This window comes from Diuraphis noxia, unplaced genomic scaffold (genome assembly GCF_037042655.1).
Source record: "Diuraphis noxia isolate RWA-SAM2 unplaced genomic scaffold, SU_Dnox_SAM2 contig0003, whole genome shotgun sequence".
Taxonomy (NCBI): Eukaryota; Metazoa; Arthropoda; class Insecta; order Hemiptera; family Aphididae; genus Diuraphis; species Diuraphis noxia.
The window spans coordinates 21,602,707-21,625,621 of NW_028301713.1; the positions used below are offsets into that span (position 1 = coordinate 21,602,707).

The following is a 22,915-nucleotide window of genomic DNA, read 5'->3' on the forward strand; positions in this document are numbered from 1 at the left end:
ATAGACCTTATACTAGTATAAGGTCTATGGTTTCTCCTTCATATCTGTGTATGTGATTGTGAAATTTGTGATACCCTTCGACCATATAAGCGTACGACTATATAAATACACGTCGGACGCGGAAATAGCCACTTCCTTTAATAATATATTAATTATAATTATAATATAATCATTAAGGCAGTTTTTTATTATGTTAATTAATTATATTCTTTGGGACAAAAAGTTTGACAATTTAGTATAATTATAATAATACTAATTATATATTTATGATTTGTCTTATAAATTATAATATCCATGCTCATCTATGCACAGACCACAGTTCACAGAGAATCCCTGAAAAAAATCTACAAGGATTTTGGATTTCTATTTTTAATTATTAACTTTAAAAAAAAAAAAATGTTTATTATTCAATTTTGAGATAACGATAAATTTTATCAACAATTGAACTTTATACAAAAGTCGTTTCTATGGATTGGATTTCTAATTTCTAATATTTATTAACTGCCATGAACTAAGATATCATAGTTTATGACTTATGTTAACTGTAATAATAACTTATAACGAATCTAGTACTAAATTGTCAAACTTTTTGTCCAAAAGAATATAATTAATTGACATAATAAAAAACTACCTAAATGAATGTTAGTAATAACTAACTCAAAACATTTCGAATATTTTATCATGTATAGAATATAGAAAATTATAAAAAATAGAGTCTCAAGTACTTAAAGTCAATTGATTTTGGTTAAAATAAGAAAACAGGAAACTATAAAGTAAGAAAAGTTAGAATTTATTTTTCATGACTAAAGTAGTATAGATACTAAAAACATTAACTCTGCTCAGGATCTAAAATATATAAAACACTGCCCATATTAATATTTTGAATATATTAAAATCAGACAGTTATCGATTTTTTTTATGGTTGTATTCAAAAACTAATCACTGTAAATACTTGAAATTTTCACCAAATGTTTATGTTAGTGATATCTATATACAGTTTAATTTTCAAAATTGTTTGACTTTTTTTGAGTTATTTACAGACCACTGAAATTTTCAATTTTTTTTTAAGTATCGATAAAACTTTTTTGGTCCCATCAAAATACTTGAAATTTTAATACAAAGTTTCTCATAAGTTATTCTTATAGTAGTTAAAAAATTATAAAGATACATAGGCACATTTTTTTTACAGGCATTCAAATTTAAATTTTGACAACATACGTAAAAATCACGAAAATTCGCAAATTATTTTAAGCTAAAAATTCATAAAAAAATTTCTTTTTAAATCTAAGATTTGAAAACTTTTAATAATCTATAATATACCCTAGACAGATAAACCATCTCCGTTCAGAATCGTTTTTCGTATACAATGATACCTATCATTGCATTCAAATTTAACCTACCCTAGTCAGAGGTCCACCCCACCCCCTAATATGTACAGCAGAGGGTTACCCACTTACCCGCTTTTTTTTTAAATTTACTTACATCATTATGTCAGGATTCATAAACAACCATAAAACCATTTAATGAATTAATAGTGAGCTAATGGCGCCTTTAACATGATTAAGTGCTACATTAAACAAATCAATTTCTAAGTAACATCGAACTTATATTTATACAGTGGACAGTTACACTGAGCAACATGATTGTGTAGCATATCAAAATATAATTTCAATAATCATAAAATAATACATTTTGCACTAGATCTTGAGGTACACAGTGATAAAAACTTGTTAATTTGAAATAAAACTGTCCATTTTGAATAAAAAACCTCATTAAATAAAGTATATTGAGTACTAACATAATCTAAGACAATATTTTTTTTACTCTATGTACAAGTATAAATATTTCTGTTTCAATAAATAATATAATACAGTAAATCACATATTTATTATTTATTTAATAAATATATACAAAAACAACCATACCAAAAAAGTATCAAAATAATATAGTAAATTAATATGTATAAATACAGGAAAACATAAAAAAAAGGAATAAAAACAATACACTTTATAACATATTTTAGCTGGCAACTAATTTTTTTCTTGAAACACATTTTTTAAATAAAATTTGAAGATATTTGTAGTCAAATAGAATCATGATGAATAGTATAGAATGTTTATATTGTCGAATGTAAGAAATAATAAATATATTTTAAAAACTATAATGAATTCAATTTGCTGAAAGGAAAGTTGTTGTTAAGATAACAGTATCCACAAATTACTGCTAATCCGGCCACAAGCCCACTGATTATAAACTTTGTACTCTAAAACAAGACACAAATCCAATTTAGTTAACTAATTTCTATTAACAATGTACTAAATATAGTAAAATAAAAACATTCCCCTCTCCCAAACATCAAGTTGCATTATGAAGTCAACAATTATAAAATTTAAGGCATTTACAAAGAAGAGACTTTTGACTACAGAATCACACATTTTTTTTTACTGACTTACAAATAAACAAGTGTAAGAAATAGGTTGTTGGGAGAAGAATTTAACATTAAATAATAAACATACATTATTTTACATAGCTTATTTACTGTCTAAAAAATGTCTATGTTCATCGACGATTATTTTTTCAAAGTTATTTGTTAAAACAGGTATTTTAATGGGTAACTTATTGAAAGATTAAGTTTATAAATAATAGAACACTATACCGTATCTTTGTCATCTTTTGTTGACTTTTCAATATTATCATCTTTTTGTCCCAACATTTTTTTATACAATTCTCTTTCTTGCACTCTTTCTTTGACTAATGCAGCTTTAACATTGCTGAGAATACTTTGAACTGTTTTATTATTTGGATTTATTTGTAATGCTTTTTCAAGCTCACGAGCAGCTGCCATATTTTGTCCTTTTAAAGCTAGTACTTTACCCTTGCGCATAATTGCTTTTTCATTATTAGGTTCAACAGTGAGTACACTGTCCAATGTACTTAAAGCTAAATCTAAACTATTCATAGACATGTGTACAGCAGCCATGTTGTTTAATGTCTTGACACGTTCACTAAGAATATCTTTTTGATCTGAATCTGATCCAATCTAAAAATAATTAATGAATAATGTAATTATTTTGTGATTTTAAATTTATATTTGTAAACACGTATTACAGTATATAATATAAAAGCAATTAAAAAATTTTTTAAAAATATCAGACATTAAATAACTAATCTTGTATGAATGACCGTACATATTTGGCATAATTAACATAGAATGACAAACAGACAAACATTGATATTGAATTATATAGTTCCAACAATCATATGATTTCAAAAAATATATTTTTCTTTCTTAGTTTTTATACAGAAGTAAATTAAATGAATTAGACATAGCATTTAAATGTTTTGATTCATTTTTATGTTTAATTTAATATAATATTATGTATCTTTTTTATAGGTGTGTGTGTGTAGGAGGAGGAGGGCCATAGGTTACTTTTTCTGGATTATCTCTTTATGTAGCTTAAAATGTTTGCAGCAATTTTCCACCATTCATTATTATCTACTTTTCTCTAAATTTGTATATATTATATCTAATCAGTCCTTCCGCTTACTTTATTTTTCCATACTAGCTTTTATTTTGATTTTCTTTCAAGTACTTCTTTATTGGTACATCCAGCTTATCTTCAAAATATTCTTATAATATCACACTTTTAATATTTCTAGTATTATGTTCTTCTGCCCATATAAGGCTGTAGATTATACTTCATATTAAGTCTTCAGTTGGTTTTTCTAGTTTTTAGGTTGATATTCTTTGAATTAAGTGTTTCATAAGCTGTTAAAAAACTATTTTGGCTAGACAAATATGTTTTACTATTTTTTTCCATCATTGTAAATTCTACTTATTTCTCTATTTTGTCTATTATTTGGTTTCCTGCAGCTTTATATACTCTCTGATTTTATTTTCCCTACCACATACAAGTAGTTTTATTTATTGCATACCTATTTTATTTTCTTGATTATTGTTCTATTAACTATTTATTCTCACATGCATGTCACAGAATAACCATTAGATTCTTCTCATTTTAATTCCATTGTTTATACATTTATGACATGCATTGAAGCAAATCCTGTAGATTCTTGTTCTACATTTTTATTCACTTACTACTTTGAGAATTGCTACAGAGTTCAAAAATACTTACAAACATTTTCTCGAATTTTTAATAATTTACCTTGTAGAAATCTTACCTTAAGTCTAGGAGCATTAATATGTAAATAAGTTTGAAACATGTATAAAAAGTTATGATTAAAATATTGTGATAAATGGATCTCAGTTAATTTCTTAAATTATTCTTAAACGAATAATAATAATATATTATCATACTATATCTCCTGGTCCGCCAAAATATTGAAGAGCTTTGCGATACACATGTAAAGCCATAGTGTTTTCATTACGTGCATACCACCAATTTCCTTTATCTTTTTTTTTCAGCCTATAACAAAACATAATAAGTTTGAAAATTATTTTAAATAATAAACAATACTACAATAGATAGGTAGATGGTAGCATAGTTTCTTCTCCCCAAAACAGTGATATAACTGGTTTATATCTAATATCTATTATATAATATCTATAAGATATAACTAATCTAACCTCACACCATATATTGTGATTATTTTAAACTTAAATAAGTTGCATATAACTCATACTATTATTTTGTTTGCAATAAAATATGAAACAAATGGCATATTTTTTATCCATTAATTTTAGTTATATTTCGTTTTAACAAATAATTAAAAAGTAATCTTTTACGAAATGTTAAATTTCAGGACAATTTCAAACAGTATCTAACTTAATATTAGTACTTTAAGAGTTACATATTTATAATTATTTTTTAGTTGTATAAAAGGCATCATAATCTTATCTAATAGGTTCATTGACATTTTTTTTTTATAAATAATGGACTTCTGTTTTATTTTCGTATAAGTATATAACTAATTGTTTATTATTAAAGTTAATGAATTTTGGAGAACAATGTTTTTTAATGAGATAGCAATAATAATAATTGTTGAATATATAATTAAACTAGTTTTAAAAACAATATTATAAAATGTATTATTTCTAATCTACATATAAAAGTAAATTTTGTGATAGTTAAATTCAATAATAATTAGATACAAATGTACAAACCCAATATTAAGTCTTTCACTTGGAGTAAGGTCATCTGGAAGTATTTCTGGTTTTACAGTCACTAGTTCTACAGTATATACTAATCTAGCTCCACCCAGAACCTTTGGACTCAATCCCTTTTCACCATAACCAAATCGTGACGCTATTTTCAACTCGGCTATTTCACCTACATTCATTAAACTTAAAGCTAAATCAACACCTTGAATTACCTAAATAGAACACAGATCATAATTTATAAGAATTTATTTTTTATTTTTTAAATATATTACCTCACAATCACCCAGAGTGATTTCAAAATTTTCTTCTTTTTCGAAAATATCATCATTTTCTTCTAGACGACCAACTAAATTTATCACAATTTGTTCACCTTTCATTGGTCGTTCATCTGGAGCTCCCTGTTTAATGATTTTTTTCAATAAATCCCCAGAACCTAATATATCTTGATAAGTTTGTTCTTTTGGTTCACCTTCATTCACTGGTTGAGAAGGAAAATCTTCATTACTTTGTTCCCTATCTAACTGAATATCATTAGAACTAATTGGAGGTTCTAAAGAAGTGACTTGTTCAGCAGTTATAAAATCGGAAATTTTGGAAGTTACATTAGGTGATATGGTATTACTCTGCTCTTGATTTAATTCCATGTCTTCAATTTGAAAATAGCTGTTTTAGAAATGTTTAGAAGTACAAGTTCAATCAGCAACACCTAAGTTTACCACTAACCAAACAGCAATGACTGTGGCAGTGACTATTAAAAAAAAATATTTACAGACTAAAGAAATAAAAAACTAAATAAAACAAATTGCTAAATGGTGTGTATACAATAGTGAATAGTGAGAACAGATTACTGATAAATTTTATATTTTTTTTAATTTTCAAGAATATCACATAAATTATAGAATATAGACTGTAGACCAACTGAGTAACTGACAATTGACCATAGAGTGAATAAGTTATTAAGTTGTACCATTAGATAATAGTATGTATGTATGTATGTATGTATGTATGTATGTATGTATAGATATTGTATATGATCTAAGGTTGTACCACAGTCTGTGGTTGTACCTAGTATATTATAAGCTATATTGTGATTATCAGGTTTCGCTTAAGACTGATAACAAAACTCATTATCACTGTGAAAAAAAAAAATTATGTCATCAGGTCAGCTGCTGTTGTAACAGCTGCGCTGCTGCTGTGTTGCATTTTATGGCTGAAAATTGAAATGCTGAATAACCAAATTACCAAAGAACCAAAGTAGTCATAGGCTAGCACAGATAATATAAAATATAGTTATATTATTATAGGTACCTATTATAATATAATTATTTATATAATCTGTGGTCATAGTCTTTATGGTCATTGGTCAGTATTTCAAATTTTGTCATGGATCTCGGTTAGATCATCTCCTATTTTATACTTTGTCCAGCGAGAGAACGCAAGCCCACTAAATTTTAGTTTTTCTACGTATCCTCACGCGATGCTCGGCCATAAGGGAACCAGTTTCGATAGCAGGGACTTGCAGGGTGATATGGAGCCACGGAGAGATGCGCAGAATCGGCGAGTTCTCTCGTTGGACAGAGTATAGTTAACTGATTAGCTAAATTGTTCTGTGCATTAACTATTGTGGGTTAGAGGGTTACTTGACCTCCAGTCACTGTCATTCTGTCCTGATTCAGCCAATCGAAAAAAATTATTTGTCACGACACGAAGTAGACAGTAAGAACCATGACTAAATGTCTAAATATTAGCATACATAAAATGAGAAATTGAGAACCCGTCTTAACTGTGGTAAAATCATAGGCCGTGTTTCAATTAAAATCTGAACTTTAGGTACTCATTAAAAATTAATTTGACTTCCCGTAAAAGCACTTTCTTCTTTATGATTGGTTACTAACTTATGACGGATCTTGCATTAAACTTTAAAATCTTCTAAAATATTTTAATGCATTTTTTAGTAAGTTGCAAAATATATTCGTCAGAATAAAAATAGAAAATTATCGTGGATTTACATTCTATTACATTTGAGCAAAAAATTGTTTTAGAGTGGTTTTTAAAGATAATATTTTAATTAAAAACTAAATTACTTTTTAAAATTTATACATCAAACATGTTTCAAGGAAATATGAATTAATGTGAAATTTTGAAATGACTAAATTGTGATTAGCCACTGCGTATTATATTTTAAAATTTTAATATAAATAATATACATATAACGATTTTACATGTGGCGTTCTCTATCGGTCCATGTGTTAGAATTTAGACACTCAAAAGCGGACTGCCCACCATCTCGTTTCTCGTTTTCAGTCCGAATGGAGGTCCAAACCATAGACATATAATCTTTATATGTCTATGGTCCAAACACATCACGATTATCATCACTTCGAGACGACAATGTATATGAAGTTTGATCTCCTTATCTCTAATCATATTATTATAACTATATTTTAGATGAGTATTGAGTATCAGAGTATACAACAAAACAGTAAACACATTAAACACTCACTACAACTTACTGTCTGTTTCAGTTTTTCATTGATAACATAAAAAACTTTTCAGATATCATATTGAATTAAATTTTAATTTTATGTTTATTCTTTTATGTTTCAACTTCAAACATTTTGTTCTATATTTTTCTTTTTGTTGTGATCTTGTAAGTTTGTCGTAATATTCGTTTAATTTTATATTAATTGTCAAATATTATGGTTCGCGCCTAATATAAAAAATACTTCAAGTAAATTAACTTGTGGTTAATAGACATATTAAAATGTAGAATATCTAATATTCATATTCTACAGAAATTAACAATAAGAATATAGTATGTACCTATGCCGAGTAATAATAACTAATTTGTTTGGATGTAACATGTTTAATTGAAGCAGATATAACATTAAACGTATGCTTAGGTATTTGTTATTCGTTAACAATATACCTACCAGCACTATGTCACAAAACGAAGTGACGTTTGTAGACGAAGAAAAGTAATTATAACAGTTTTATTGATAACAACATTATGTACATATCTGTTTGAGTGTATAATTTATTAACAAAGTTGGTTTAGGTGTTAGTAATGATGATTGTCAGAAACTATGTAATTTAACAAATTAATTTTTTCTGTGGCTACATAGGTAGTTGTTACTCATTTAACTTTTAATCTCATAAAATTAAAATAATTTAATTGAATCAACACATTGTTTAAATTAAACTGACAAATAAAAACATTTCAGATCATATTCATTACACTGTTTATAGTTTAATAAATTACATCATTTTTGGCAAACTCACATTACTTAGTATACTTTTATCTATATTCTATATATTTACAGGGCTTGTAAGTTCATGCCCAAAAAATTCCTAAATAAGCATGCATTTATGCACTCAAAATTATCAAAATATGCCTTAAAAAGTTTAAAAAATATGCATTTATAGGTATGCACTAAATATCTAAAATTATGCACTTATAAAAATCATAAACATTTTTTGAAATATAACATGAATTATCCATTGTTGGTTCTTTCATAGTATTTCCATAGGACAAATGCATATTGATATAATAATATTAATAGGAATATCAAAATTATGCAAAATATGGAAAATAGTCAAATGACCTCCAAATATACAAAAACATACAACATAAGACTTCACATAGTTAACCGTGGTTTCTTAAAATAGAATGTCATCTAGCATTAAACACAACTTAGCAAGATTGATATGCAAATGTATGAACTTAAGAGCCCTGCATATTAGTATATGAAATTCTACTCACTTGTCAACAAATGAAAAAATGTGCTGTGTGAAATAAACAAACTTTAATAGTTAATATCAATTCAATATTTTAGTGCATCTGCCATTTTAATTAAAATTAGTTTTAGGCATTTAAATTTATATTAAATAGTAAAAAACAAATGTATTCTATTTAGTAATTAAACTATTACATTATAGTTTCAAGTCATTAGTATGTCGAAGACTGGTTGAAAGTGGTTGGATGGATGAAGTGACAATATTATGCAAAGAAAAGTTAAAGGACCGTTTATCTAAAGGACAAACAGTTCAATCTATAACTGAAGACGATTTATTCAATGATATCGCCCCAGATGCTAGAAGTATATTTAAATATTAAAAAAATTTGTGTATAAATTAATGAAGCAATTACATAACATCAATTATTATTATAGGGATGTTACCAGACACAATCAAAAGAGAATTAAAAGTAAAAGTACAAAATAAATTACTACAATCAGCTGGATATTTTGATGAAACAGATAGTGAATCTTAACATACAAATGTTGCTTTAATTTAGGAAAATAACAATTTCATTTTTATTAAAATAATTTATTTATTTTAAGATGAAAGTAAATCATATTTTTTACAATTAGTGTTTAATGAATTAAGTATGATACTGGTTCATTACACACTGTCATGCATATGAAAACTTTAAAGTCTAGCTAGCCACTCAGATTTGTTCTTGCTGCCATCTATAATAATAAATAATGTAACGAGATAAATGTACCAGAAACTGAATAATAATTAAAAATAGTGTTTAGGTATATAATAACAATTAATTTTATAATTTGTATTAATATAATGTAATGATACATTAATGTAAAACAGAATTTAAGTATTTAATATTTGTTATCTTAGCATAAATCTTTAAAATATGTTTTAATGATATTAGTTGAATAATGACAAACTAAATTATACTTAGACCTACGGTTGTTATTACATGCAATAAAACTGTTTCATTATTCATTTTTGATTTTGAATGGTTTATATTATTTGGTAAATGCCTATACTAATGGTATATTTTTTCAAATTCTGTATACAATTTATCTATTATTAAGAATAGCAGTAAGACCAGTATCTAAATATTCTTAGTTTATGACTGCCATATGATTTGGTAACTAAAATTAACCTACTGTATTTATTGAAATATTTGCTCAATAACACCGGGCCAACTGATATCTTCGTTGCAAGGCAGATCTCACAATTTTAATTTATCCATCATAGCGACCTCAATGACGAGGTACACTTGACTTAGACTATATAGCAGAACAATTTCCTAGCTTTTACCTGCTTAAAATACCAACTAGATATAGTTTGCTACCTTAAACCACTCTCTAAGTTGAAAATTGAAGATGATTGATGGTGCAAAAATACATTGTAGATCAGATGTATTATTTTAAAATACAAGTTAGTTAAAAATTAAAAAATGAGAACCAGAAAGGTCTTCTACTGCATAAAGGGGTTATAAGATTTAAATAGAGAGTAAAGGCTATTCTAAAATGACAATAACCAAAACGTTAGCAATAGTTGGTAGGTATTTATTTTTGTAATAAAAACATAATTATGGTACATAATTTAATAAAATACGATGATATCAAAAATGTGCTAAGCTTTTACGTAAGATCTAATAGACAAATTCTGAAAATAAAAATGTCTACCAGACTGAAAAAACATAATTGATAGTTATTTTATTTTTTGTATAAATTTTTTTATTAATGCTAAAAAAATTTTTTCTAGGACGGTATAAATAATAATTAATAATACTGTAGAATATATAATTAACCCTACTATTTGGTAAATGAGAAACTAATTTGAAAAATATAAAAAAGGTTTATTATAATATAAAATGCTATAATTAATAACAAACTAAATATCAATTAAAATTTTATAGTAATTGTTGGTAGATTTTAATAGTTACAACAAAAATAAATTTATATTGGGTATCCAAGACTTTTTAGCCAACAAATCAAGTATATTGTGGCAACAAAATCATGTATATAAAATAAAAAATAAAAAATTAGAATGTTTTATAGTTTTTACCTTTAATTAATCTAATATTATTTGGCATTTACTTTTATTGATTAACGTACAAGTAAATATACTTATTTTATAAATCGATATTAGCTAACACCTAATAGCAATTAGTAATTACTATACAATTTAAACAGATTCTGTAGGACTTTGGAATTCACTTAAAGCTTTTATTGGATTTTGTACTTTCTTTTGAGAGCCCTTTCGCACTTTAGCTCTAACTTCTTCGGGTTTTTCTGGTCTTACAAGTGGTTTCTTTTCAGGAGCTTTCATTTTCCAAACAACAAGCTATGGAAATAATTAACATAAACAATTAACTTTTGTCTTTTTCAAGAAATAAAATGATTACCTTTTGAAGATCTGCTCCCTGTCTAGGGTATTTTGTACTGGCTACATATGAAGACTTCACTGTTAAAACAACAGCATTCATTAAATTTTTAGCAGCTTGAATTAGAGATGTGGCACTGTCCAACTAAAATTATTATTTTTTAAATTGTGTGAAAATAATTCATTAGATACTTTTATAATAAAATAAAAATATACCCCAGAAACAATCAGCTCGCCACTTATATTTTGAACATCTGCTTTAACTTTAGAAGTGATGTTTAACTGATGACAATATAAAGCAATACGTTGTAAATAAGCTAACAAATCTTTTTTGGTTGACGATTCTGGACATTGATCAGCAATTTGTCTAGTAAGCTTATCTAATTTTGTTCCTGCTTCTGAAATTTTCTTAGCAGCATTAATAACATCCATAGTAGTTTTCAATGGTCCACGTCCACTTAAAAATTATAATTTAATATTAAAATTAATGTTATTTAACCTTTTGTCTATTACACTATGGTCTGTAATATGATCAAATCATTTAAGATTAAAATACTTCAAATGAGGGTTTTCATAATTGCATGTGGAGCAGTTAAAGGGTTAAAAATCACGTTCACGTAATTATAACTAATGAATATTAAATTATAAAATAAAGTATTTTTATTTACATACCGAGTGAAATCTGTCATTTCCATCATGATCATACACATGTGTTTGGCAAGAACAATAATATCATTTCCTGTATCATCCCATTTAGCTACCTCACGATCAAACTTCAGTTTTTCGCTCCTAAAGAATTCAACTTGTTGAGCAATTTTTTGTTTATCTTCTTCTGTCATTTTCCTCATAGCTTCCTATTGTACATCATTAATAAATACAAATAAATTAACAAATGAACCAAATATATTTTAAAATATAACTGTTAAATAATAAATATAAACAATATATTGTCGCAACATACCCGTGCTGTAGTAATTCCACTAATATCTGGGTACTCATCCAACGGTTCTCCAGTATGAGCACTCGCTAAAAATTATTTAAAATGTATTATAAATATTTTAATTAAAAAGAGTCATCATTTTATGAATGAACTAAATATAAAAATATAATTAAAAAAAAAATGTACCATAAACATTTATTTAGTACATTTATACCACTTACATCTACTCCGTGTATCAATTGTATAATGTTCATCAAATTCTATATCTTCTGGGTCTAATTCTTCATCAGTCTGTAAAATTAAAATTATTAATAATATTTTATTACATCAAAAATTTAGTTAATAGTATACCCTATTCATGAGAACAGCTCTACGTATCTCTCTTACACCATCATAAACAAGTCTAGAAGCATCAATAAAATCATTTTCATCTACTTCTTTAGGAGGATTGGTTGACAAAGCATCTACCGCTAATTCAACACGTTGAGCAAAGTTAGGCATAACTAAACAAACAAAAATTATTTATTATTTAATTTTTTATTGATATGGATTAATAATTAGTAGATTGATATTTACCTTGATCACGTAATACTTTAATTGCTTCTAACACACGCTCAGTATATATTCCTGGTTCATAATTATCCATTTCAGCAGCTACTACATTACAAACTCTAGCTGAACGGCCTCTGATTGCTCCAGCAGTTCTATCTAATGGATCAGCTGATCCTTCTTGTAGTGCAAGAACACATTTGTTCACATCTTCCAAGATATGACTTTCTAAAATAGAAAAATAAAATGAGCACACAAACTTAAAAAAAAAAATTAATAACAGTAATTCCATACCCGAAACAGCTAAAAAGTCATCAATTGTTGTTATATCGTCAACAGCTTCAGTCAGTAATCTGACTTGTGCTTGCCATGCATCTCTAAATACATCCATATTGTCAAGTGCCAATTTAGAGCGAGGTCGAACAGCAAGTACTCTAGCTGCGTTTATGACTTGTGGACATAAATTCTCAATTTGTGCAGCAGCTGTTCGTACCATTTTTACGCCATCTTCATTGTTCGACATGCTACACGCAAGATTAGCAACCTGAAAATAAAACCATTAGAATTAAATGAGTAATACATACACACAATTAACTAACTGTATAACTTACTTCAACAAGTTTGTTAGCATGTTCAGTGAATACAAGAGCACATTCTTCAACTTCTTTTTCATCACCTGAATGTGCTGCTTCAATCAAAACAAGTAATGGAACACTGGTTTCAAGAAAACTGTAGTTTAACAAACAAACAAAAGGATATATTACTAATTAGCTAAATTAAATATTATTTATTTACATTGGATTTATTTTACCTGTCAGACACGTGATCTACAACAGCTTTACGTAATTGCCGTCTCAAATCTCTAGTTTTTCGACACATATGATCAATAGCACGTTCCAATCCTTCACTAGTTTCTTTAACACTCATCTATTAAAAGGAAAGCTTATGTTATATAATTAATAGCTAAATTTAAAATTGTAACATTTATTCTAAGTTATTAAAATGGCATGCCTTACAGTGATTTTTTTATTCATGCAAAACTGAAATATACAATTGAACATTGTCGGTGACATTATAACAGAATACGGTAGGTAATACACAATGAATAACATTAAGTATTAAAAGAATTCAAGTTATCAAATAATATAGTAACAACCGAGTAGATTCAATTAATTACACATTAAAATGAAATTGAATCTTGAAGGTAACAGGTGTGGTTATTGTTTTAGATTTGTACCAAATTACTTCCAAATTAGTTACAATTATTAGGTGTACATCTGGTCTTTGAAAAAAAAAAAAACAATTGATGGAAATAATAAATTTAAACAAGACAACATTGCTACTTAAATTGGCTAAAAAAAAAATTGAATAATTATATATACCTAATTTTTAACTTTTAAATTATTTAAAAAAAAAAAAAACCATAAATTGTATTGTTGCTATCCTTGTAAGAATTCAGATAAATTCAAATAGATATAGTTAAATAAAAACAGTTAATTTAATGTATTAATTTTATCAAAATTATAAATAGATAATTAATATTGGATTGCTAAAGTATCATAAATAGTACTCAGATAGAGTTTAATATAATTAACTCAGTAAATGGAATTTGCTTACAATCATGTCAAGATTTAATATAGTGAATGATCAAATATTATATACTTACAATCACAAAATAAATCTATTTTAAATATATAAACTGAGTTGGATAATTATATTAACTCAATAGACCATCTATCACAATTGATTCATAAAATGTTTAGTGTCTGTTTATACAATCTGTCATTAATATAATATTTGAATATTAAATAATAAATATTAAACTCTACTTGACGTCTTGACTCACAGAAAAAAAAAGATTAGCTAGGAAGTCGTGCACTCAAAGATATGTTAATAACATTATGTATGAATTTAAAGTTATGGAAAAATTCCTTAAATACATAAAACTACTAAGAAAACACAGATTAGTGATTAAGTGTTAAATTTAAATTAAAAAAAAATTACATGACAGTGAATAAGGGTACACAAAATGGATTTATTGTGTGGTCTATTTCTAAAACATTAGTGTAAAGTGCAAGGAAGAAAATTAGTTTTAAACAAAAACCATAAACCATACCCTTTTTCCGACCCTTTGGAGTTGCAATTGCTGCAAACACCAACAAAATAACAATAATTCTTGATAGAATGTATAATTAAACATTATATATAAACATTTAAACAAAGTACATACATTGGACATATATTCAGACAGCAAATCCTGCAATGCTTGGCGCACAGCATTACACTCAGCAACAATTCTTTCTCTACGTTCATCACGGGTACATGAAGAATCAGCCATTAATGCAGCTCCACTAATAATACTTTCAAGCCGTTCTTCTAAAGAAGGACGAGTACGCACTTCATTATAAACAAGAGGATCCATTACCATTCTTTCCTAAAAGACAAAAAATAAAGATACATTTTAATTGTATTATATTTGTACTAATTATTTTATATCATAAGACAAATATAAGAAGTAAGAAATTACTAAAATTAAGTTAATAGTTCAAGGTACAATAGAAAAATGTCATATAGAACTTAAACAGATATATTTTATATATTAAATAGGTGCAAATAACATAACGTTGTAATTCATAATTTTGATTTCAACCCCATTGCAAACAGTTTGATTTAAAAGGAATTCATCATAGAAAATATGATATAATGTATCAACGTGTATAAACGGTGTAGTTGTGTGTTGTATTATAAGTGATAATTAATGTATGTGCATTTACCCCAATGCATTACTTTAACACACACATTTCTATTCCGTACTGTAATGTAAAAAATCATTTAATAAGTATTAACTCATCATTCCATTATACCAATATTGATCTATAAATTAGATAAGAATTCTGAAAACATATTTTAATGATTCATTAATTAATAATTTCTTTGGGAATAAAACACTTATTTTAGTTTATTTGTTTGTAATTTACAGTGAGAAATATATTAAATTTCTAAAATTTTATTTTATTTCAAATCTAGGAATAAATCATTCTGAATTTAAAGCTAACAGGGCAAACATGATCTGCTGAGTATTTAATTAGGTATGTTACGCACTAATAAGACAGAAAAAAATAATATGTAATTACATCAAAATCATCAAGCGCAGCAGCCAATTCACCAGGTCCGTCATAAATTTGATTCCCATTATCGTTCATTGCTGCAGATCGACCTTGGGCAACATCACTTATAGTATTTACAGCTTCACAAACTTGTTTCAGTACAAAATCACGATTAGCTTTAGCTGCAGCTAGTTCTGGGTGTCTTACATAAACCTTAAGGATAAAATTTATGTTATTTATAAATGCACATTAGTTGGATATTATATTACTAAAATTTTACTTTGGATGCAGTTAACAGCATTGTGGAATGTTTTTTTAAAATAGCACGAGCTGCAGCAAGATCATCGCGCAATTGAGGATCCTTTAATTCTTGTTGACGTTTTGCAGCTTGACTCATAAGTTCACTAGCACTTCTACCAAAAACTTTAATATTGTCAAGAAGTTCAGCTTGACTTGAAGCATTTTTAACTTTTTCCAGATCATCTTCAACCTAAAATTAAATTACAAATAGAGGTATATTTTTATACTTAATATGTTAAATAAGATATTTTATAAAATATTGCGTTAAACACATGATTAGAATTAATAATACTTACAACCCTTAAAGACTTTAATAATAAATGCACATCAACCATATCTGCAAGTATAAGTAGTCGTGTTACGGCTGACAATAGATTTCTTGCCGCTCTTACCATATTGCTGCGTTTAGCTGAAGCACAAGGATCTTCAGCAAACTCTCTTGCAGCAATACTCATAGCATCACCTATATAAAATAAAGATGTGCAACAAATTTTTCAAAACATAACTTGATACTCTATAAATTTGGAAAATTATTAATCTATCAATCGTTAAAGGATGCTACACCAACATTTACACTCATGACCAGTAGCGTATTAGGGAGGGGCTCAAAAGGACCTGGGCCCTTATTGGTCTGTGTAGTATATAGTATAGTATAACACAATACTACTCAATCATCATATAATAATACTATATAATAATATTATATTATTATTATTATTTTTTTTTTTTCTCACGCTTTGTAAACCATATTACCTGTTTTATCTATGTCTAAAAGGGCTTAGCTCGTGTATTCTAATAATATTAAAATTAAATAAAATAATTAAATGATGATTTGAAAAAACCAAAATAAAAATAGTAAATTGTAATTACGCAGCGTTCTACGATTTCAAGTAAAATATAAATAGCAAAAGATAAGATCGATAATGCATTATTGTGTCTAGATTAGGCTGTTTCTCTGAAAGTTTCTGGAAAATACCTCAATACCACACACGTTTCTCAGATGCTGTTTAATTATCAATAAGACCTAGTGTGATCCTAGTCTAATTGTGTAGTTGATCAATAAAGTATTCTTTTACTTGTTAATATATTATTTATAATTTAATTATCTACTTGTGACTTGTGTACATATTTTAATATTTGTATTAATTGACAACCAAATTTATAAATTTGCAACAAAATAAAAGAACATCAAAAATAACAAATTTTTTTAACTCAACACAAAGAAAAATTAAAATAGAAATGGATGTAGATGACAAACAGCAGCAGTCAGAGACTGACTTACAAAGTCAAATTTCAAGGGAAACCGAAAAGGAATTATAAAATAATAACTGTATATGTGAATTTGAAAACCTTATATTATAATATGCAATAAAAAATAGTAAAATACAGAAATATACATGTCCAAAAATGACAAAATATGCAAAATAAAACATTATACTAAGGATCTATTGACTTTAATTCAAACTTGTAAGTAGCTTACATACCAATTTTTGTACTGTTAAAAAAAACATGCAAATGCATAAAAATCTGATCTTAAATTATAATATTTAGTTTAGTTGTGGACTAATGTCCATTGACTATTACATAAATGTATCTACATCATTATATAAATCAGTAACATGATAACTAAGGCCCAGATTTTTATGCGTTTGCATGTTTTTTTTGAACAGTCGAAAAAATTGCTAGGTAATTGGTATTGTAATGTAATAAACTTTTGTTTTTATTATTTTAGAAATCAGGATATTTGCATGATACTGCCAATTTTGTGGTCAAATACACTTTAAAGTAGTCTAAAATATTTAATTGTTTGAAATTTACTTAGATACCCGAGCCAAATTATGATTTTCCTGAACGTGCAAAAGGTAAACACAATAGGAAATTTCAATATAAATATTTAGAAATATTTCCATGGTTAGCTTATAGTGAGATTAAAAAAGGAACCTATTGCAAATATTGTGTTGTATTTGCTTTTTCAGGTGATGGATCAGGCAACCAGGTATATTACATAGAAAAAAAAAAACAATTTATCTTGATTATTTATAATTATTTCTCTTAGTCGTAAAAAAAACCTAGTAAAAGAGCCAATAAGTATAAGAATGCTATGGCTGATTTATATGAACATTCTAAAACCAATTATCATATTATGATCTCTAGTCAAAGGGAAAAAGACTTCTTAACAAACTATGAAAATGGAGACCAGACAGCGGGTAAACATACTTTTCAGCAAACAAAAATGTTGTTTATCAAAAGCATGTGAAGTATCGGCTATAAAAAATATGAATAGTATAATTAGATCTATCTGTACATTTTTTTCTTTGTCTTCTAAACGAAGAGAGAAGTTAAAATATATTATTGAAACGACTTTAGATGTCTTAATTAAATCTTAATTGTACATACCTATTACTGTTATATAATAATAGTTAGTTCTAAGTTCATAAAACTTTGTTAAATTCTAATTTATAAATTCTTACTAATTTTGTAAATTTTTTATGTTAACCTTTTTCAAAATGTCAAAATATTATATTCTTTTAGCCTTAAGTTTAGATGACCAATTGTCAGGAAAACTTTATAAATAAATAAAAAAAAAAGTTGTTAAAAAGAAAAAGCTAAAACAATTGTGCCAAACTCGATGAGTAGAAGTGAAACAACGCTATATTAACTTTTAAAGAACTATATATTTACATTGTTCCTACGCTAGAAGATCTTGAGCACAGTGTTTGCAAAGAACATCGTTTATGAACGCATGTTCACACGTTCACGTTCATAATTAGTGAACGTCGCTCATTTTTAAAAAATAGAATGTGAACTACGTTTATGTTTTTGATGAATTTGAACGATTTTGAAGACGCTCAATTTATTTACTATTTAATAAATATAATATGTATATAATTTAGATACTTTAGAAAATGTATATGCTCTAAAGTCTAAATTGTTATTTTTGGGTTGAGACCTATATGTTTATGGGTTTTTATACAAACTGCTGGTAAACTATTTATTAACAAAAAATTAGATGAACGTCATGTTCGTTTTTTATGAATGCGTTCATTTTTTCAAAGAACGTGAATGCGTTCGTTTGAAAAAACATGAACGTGAACGAGTTTCTTTTTCAAGGGCTGAGCGTGAATGTGAACGAATTCATTTTTTTAGTGAACGTTCCGAACATTGCTTGAGCATGATACCAATCCAAAAACATCAACAAAAGCTATGTTGTATGAAAGTGTCATAACAAAACCTGATTTTATTCTTGTTTTAGAAGTATCTGTCAAATGTTTTTCTTATACTTTTAATTTGAGTAAACGTTTACAAGGTAAGCAAATAGACATATGCAATGCTTTGACTAACGTAACACAAGTGAAAAATGCCTTACTAAGTATTCGAAATGATGCCGATAACTCTTTCAAACAAATAATGGGAACTGTTTCAAAAGTAGCTTCTATTGTAAATGTTGACATTAAAATGCCTCGTATCTGTAATAGACAGACAAAACGTGTGAATGTTAGTTCCAATAGTCCAGCAGTCCAGAAGAATATTTAAAAGTATCTATATATATACCATTTCTGGATAACTTAATATCACAATTATATTCAAGATTTGATGAAAGGTTAAACAAGTATTGCCACTTCAAGGCATAATACCATGTAACTTACATTTATGTAATGATGATTCAATTTTATCAGTTGCATCTACATACGAAAATTATCTTCCTCATGCAATATCCAGTTTAAGTTCTGAATTAACATGTGGAGAAATAAATGGAAGGACACAGAAAACGTACCACAAACTGCAATTGAAGCAATTCAGCACTGCCAAGATATTTTTCCAAACATTAAAACACATTTACAGTTGTTCTCCACACAACCAGTTACTTCTGCCACTCCAAAACGCACGTTTTCTACTCTTAAAAGACTAAAAATTTACTTATCTGAGATCAACAATATCTCAAGAAAGGCAAAATGGCTTGGGTTTAACAAATATAAATAAAGGAGAAAATGTAGCTGTGGAGGAAATAGTAGAAATAGTTTTCATAAAAAACTCTGCCAGGAGAATGCAACTACAAAACTGGCCTAAATAAGGGACAGTACTTAAATTGTGACTTTTTAATTAAATATAAAATATAATATACTGAAATTTATGCATTAGGTGTTATAACTGGTGGGTCCTTCCTTTGGGAGATTTCTGGCTCCGCCACTGCTTTAGACCAGTATAATACAAAACTAAATATTATTTGCTGAATGAGTTTTAAGTAAAAATTAAAGTATGCTATTAGTAAGTTAGTTATCACACTAATGGAGTGATTGATTTTTGTAGGTGATGGTTAAGAATAAGAAAATATCAGTAAAGTATTTATAGTTTAAAGTAGAACTTAAAATTTAAATATTCTACCAATACCAAATGAAATTATACGATTACAAAGCTTATTGCATTACATTAAAATCCTTATTAAAATCCATGAATAATTAAATATTATTTATTTAATCTATGTGGATACTAGGTACAATAAAATAAAAATAATATTAGTGATATTTTTGTTTGCCGTATGACGCTATGTTTGGAAATAAGCCCGTAGGCCTAATTGGGCACTCGTAGGTTACTCCTATGGCTGGTTGGGGGATGAGGATTTGATTGCAGTATAAACATTTTATATTTCCCCAAGTATAAATAATAAGTATAGATGTCAGTTCATTCAAGTATTACAAAATAAGATGTTTTAAGAATTATAACTACTAAAAATACTAATTTTGAATTTACCAGTTTTTCGAACTTCTTCAACTGCAGCTAACATTTCTTGTTTTATATCAGGATTTTCAAAAGCAATTTGTTCCCCAACTTCAATAAAATTCTCAGTAGCTTTTTCAACAGCAGCAACTAAAACATGAGCTCTTTTTGAACGTCCTTTCTTCTTACGTGAAGTTCCTTTAGTGTTCACCAAAGTTGTCACCTGCAACAGTTACCAATATTTAGTTAGTTTTTTGGTAAATGGTTATTTTGATTCAAATATAAATACTTACTTGTAAAACTAATGGTTCCAGTGTCTTTTCCACAGACATAGTTCGTATCTCTAGATTTTTGGGATCCCATTTAAGAGTAATGGGACCGAACTGATCAGTCATGTTGTATTATTTAGTTCTATGTCACTGTTTAAATATTAAAATATCAAAGATGGTTATAAATATTTGTAACTATTAGTAACTTCCAAATGAGTTTACGCATAAACCTAATGAAGACAACACCCAATTTATGACGAATACCGGATTGCACTACATTGAACGACTCAATACGAGATACGACACGATGATATCACCGAATACGAATGCCATATTATTATTTATTGTGAATTGTAATAATATACAGTCATTTCACAATTTCATAGATTAGCAAAATATTAAATAACAATAATAATAATATAACATTAGTCATAACAAAATACAAAGAAATAAAGAAATAAAGAATAACCAAATGTTTTAGCAAAACGCATGAAGAAGAGGTATATGACCATGTAACTTATAGTTGCTGATACGCATGTCCACAGCTCAAATACAACTACGCCCGACCAAAACACCACTTTTCATTGGTCGCTTATTCACCCAATGCATGGAGAAAAAAAGATGGTGCGCGAATAGGTTCATAACTCCCATTGTTGCTGACGTACTTATCAATGATTTTTGTGTTTACCTTATCCGCAACGCAAAGCAGAAAGTGGGCATATCCATAACACTCATACAGTCATACCAACGGTGAGTAATATTATGAATTATGATTCATCTTGGACGTCCATTTTAATTATATTATACCTCCAGACCATATTATATAATCTGTGATACTACCATAGACATATTAAAGGAGCACACAACACAACAATTAAGTTTTTTTATTTGAAAGAAGAAAGAATGTTCAATTATAAGGATAATGTTATAAGTTTTACGTATCTACTCATATTATTCAATAAGTTATGAGCAATTGATAAAAGACGCATACTCTTCGAAATCGCCTATCTTATACGTGTAACGTGTACAAGTTCCTCGATTCTCACAACGATTTACCCACCTAAACATTTTATTTTTGAAATTTAATTTACGTATAAATGTGTGGTTTTGTGTGTTTAAGAGAACGCAAGAATCAGAATTTTTATATGACGTTTAGTTTTTAAATATTTAAAATCTTAAAAGAGAAATTTTGGAATTTTTATTTCGTATTTAAATCGCCATGGAGCGCCGTTTAACAAAAATATCACTTTTAAGATTTTAAATATTTAAAAAACTAAACGTCATATAGAAATTCTGATTCTTGCATCGTCTTAAACACACAAAACCACACATTTATACGTAAATTAACTTTCAAAAATAAAATGTTTAGGTGGGTAAGTCGTTGTGAGAAGTGAGGAACTTTTACACGTATAAGCTAGGCGATTACGAAGCAGTGGCGTAATTACATGGTTGCATAGGTGTGCATTGCACCGGGGCCCGGGGCCTAGAAGGCCCAAAAGGGGGCCCTAGAATTTTAATATTTTGTTTAAAATATATCAAAATTGTAAATGTTGTTAATAATTTTAAACTATTTTATAATAAATTATATACTACGATAAAACCATAAAATTTTATATTACAAAGAGTATAAAAATGAAATTAAAACTCTATGTTATCATTCAAAAAAGTAAAAAACATAAAAAATTATAAGGATAAAAAATATTTAAAAATATAATTTTTTAATAAAAAGGTTTGTTTTTTTAACAACTTGAAACCATGTAAAAAAATATTTCGA

At 27.2% G+C, this 22,915-nt stretch overlaps 3 protein-coding genes across 4 annotated transcripts; 1 reads left to right on the forward strand and 2 right to left on the reverse strand.

Moving 5' to 3' along the window:
* Positions 1–1,877: 1,877 nt before the first annotated feature.
* On the reverse strand, positions 1,878–6,194 carry zda (peptidyl-prolyl cis-trans isomerase zonda). The gene is made up of 5 exons (XM_015509042.2): positions 5,395–6,194; positions 5,126–5,334; positions 4,319–4,427; positions 2,657–3,040; positions 1,878–2,263 (listed from the first exon to the last, which is right to left on the reverse strand). Exons 1-5 carry the CDS (start codon positions 5,764–5,766, stop codon positions 2,159–2,161), a joined length of 1,179 nt encoding a protein of 392 aa, XP_015364528.2. The 5' UTR covers positions 5,767–6,194; the 3' UTR covers positions 1,878–2,158.
* A 1,241-nt stretch (positions 6,195–7,435) lies between these two features.
* Positions 7,436–9,868, forward strand: LOC107162243 (enhancer of yellow 2). Its single transcript, XM_015509058.2, has 3 exons — positions 7,436–8,100; positions 9,062–9,222; positions 9,295–9,868. The coding sequence occupies exons 1-3, from the start codon at positions 8,018–8,020 to the stop codon at positions 9,393–9,395; spliced, it is 345 nt and encodes a 114-aa protein (XP_015364544.1). The 5' UTR covers positions 7,436–8,017; the 3' UTR covers positions 9,396–9,868.
* Positions 9,869–10,419: 551 nt separating this feature from the next.
* On the reverse strand, positions 10,420–21,624 carry alpha-Cat (catenin alpha). Of its 2 annotated transcripts, XM_015509088.2 has the most exons (18): positions 21,166–21,624; positions 20,906–21,095; positions 16,453–16,619; positions 16,137–16,346; positions 15,884–16,069; positions 14,980–15,183; positions 14,866–14,895; positions 13,561–13,676; positions 13,361–13,478; positions 13,044–13,293; positions 12,777–12,977; positions 12,552–12,703; positions 12,422–12,491; positions 12,222–12,286; positions 11,933–12,114; positions 11,477–11,717; positions 11,283–11,405; positions 10,420–11,221 (listed from the first exon to the last, which is right to left on the reverse strand). In XM_015509088.2, the coding sequence occupies exons 1-18, from the start codon at positions 21,265–21,267 to the stop codon at positions 11,063–11,065; spliced, it is 2,766 nt and encodes a 921-aa protein (XP_015364574.1). In that variant the 5' UTR covers positions 21,268–21,624; the 3' UTR covers positions 10,420–11,062. The 2 variants fall into 2 exon arrangements, with proteins under 2 accessions (XP_015364574.1, XP_015364575.1); XM_015509089.2 differs by lacking the exon at positions 14,866–14,895 and having other exon boundaries at positions 21,166–21,623.
* Between the last annotated feature and the right edge of the window lie 1,291 nt (positions 21,625–22,915).

Excerpts from the sequence above, each read along its gene's own strand:
- LOC107162243 (XM_015509058.2), top strand. The coding sequence starts at position 8,018 with ATGCTTAGGTATTTGTTATTCGTTAACAATATACCTACCAGCACTATG. Across the intron at positions 8,101-9,061 it reads ACGTTTGTAGACGAAGAAAA|TTTCAAGTCATTAGTATGTC; the intron begins GTAATTATAACA and ends ATTACATTATAG. Across the intron at positions 9,223-9,294 it reads TATCGCCCCAGATGCTAGAA|GGATGTTACCAGACACAATC; the intron begins GTATATTTAAAT and ends TTATTATTATAG.
- zda (XM_015509042.2), bottom strand. The coding sequence starts at position 5,766 with ATGGAATTAAATCAAGAGCAGAGTAATACCATATCACCTAATGTAACT. Across the intron at positions 5,335-5,394 it reads TCACTCTGGGTGATTGTGAG|GTAATTCAAGGTGTTGATTT; the intron begins GTAATATATTTA and ends TGTTCTATTTAG. Across the intron at positions 3,041-4,318 it reads TTGGCGGACCAGGAGATATA|ATTGGATCAGATTCAGATCA; the intron begins GTATGATAATAT and ends AATTATTTTTAG.
- alpha-Cat (XM_015509088.2), bottom strand. The coding sequence starts at position 21,267 with ATGACTGATCAGTTCGGTCCCATTACTCTTAAATGGGATCCCAAAAAT. Across the intron at positions 16,347-16,452 it reads TATTAAAGTCTTTAAGGGTT|GTTGAAGATGATCTGGAAAA; the intron begins GTAAGTATTATT and ends ATTTAATTTTAG. Across the intron at positions 15,184-15,883 it reads CTGCGCTTGATGATTTTGAT|GAAAGAATGGTAATGGATCC; the intron begins GTAATTACATAT and ends TTTGTCTTTTAG.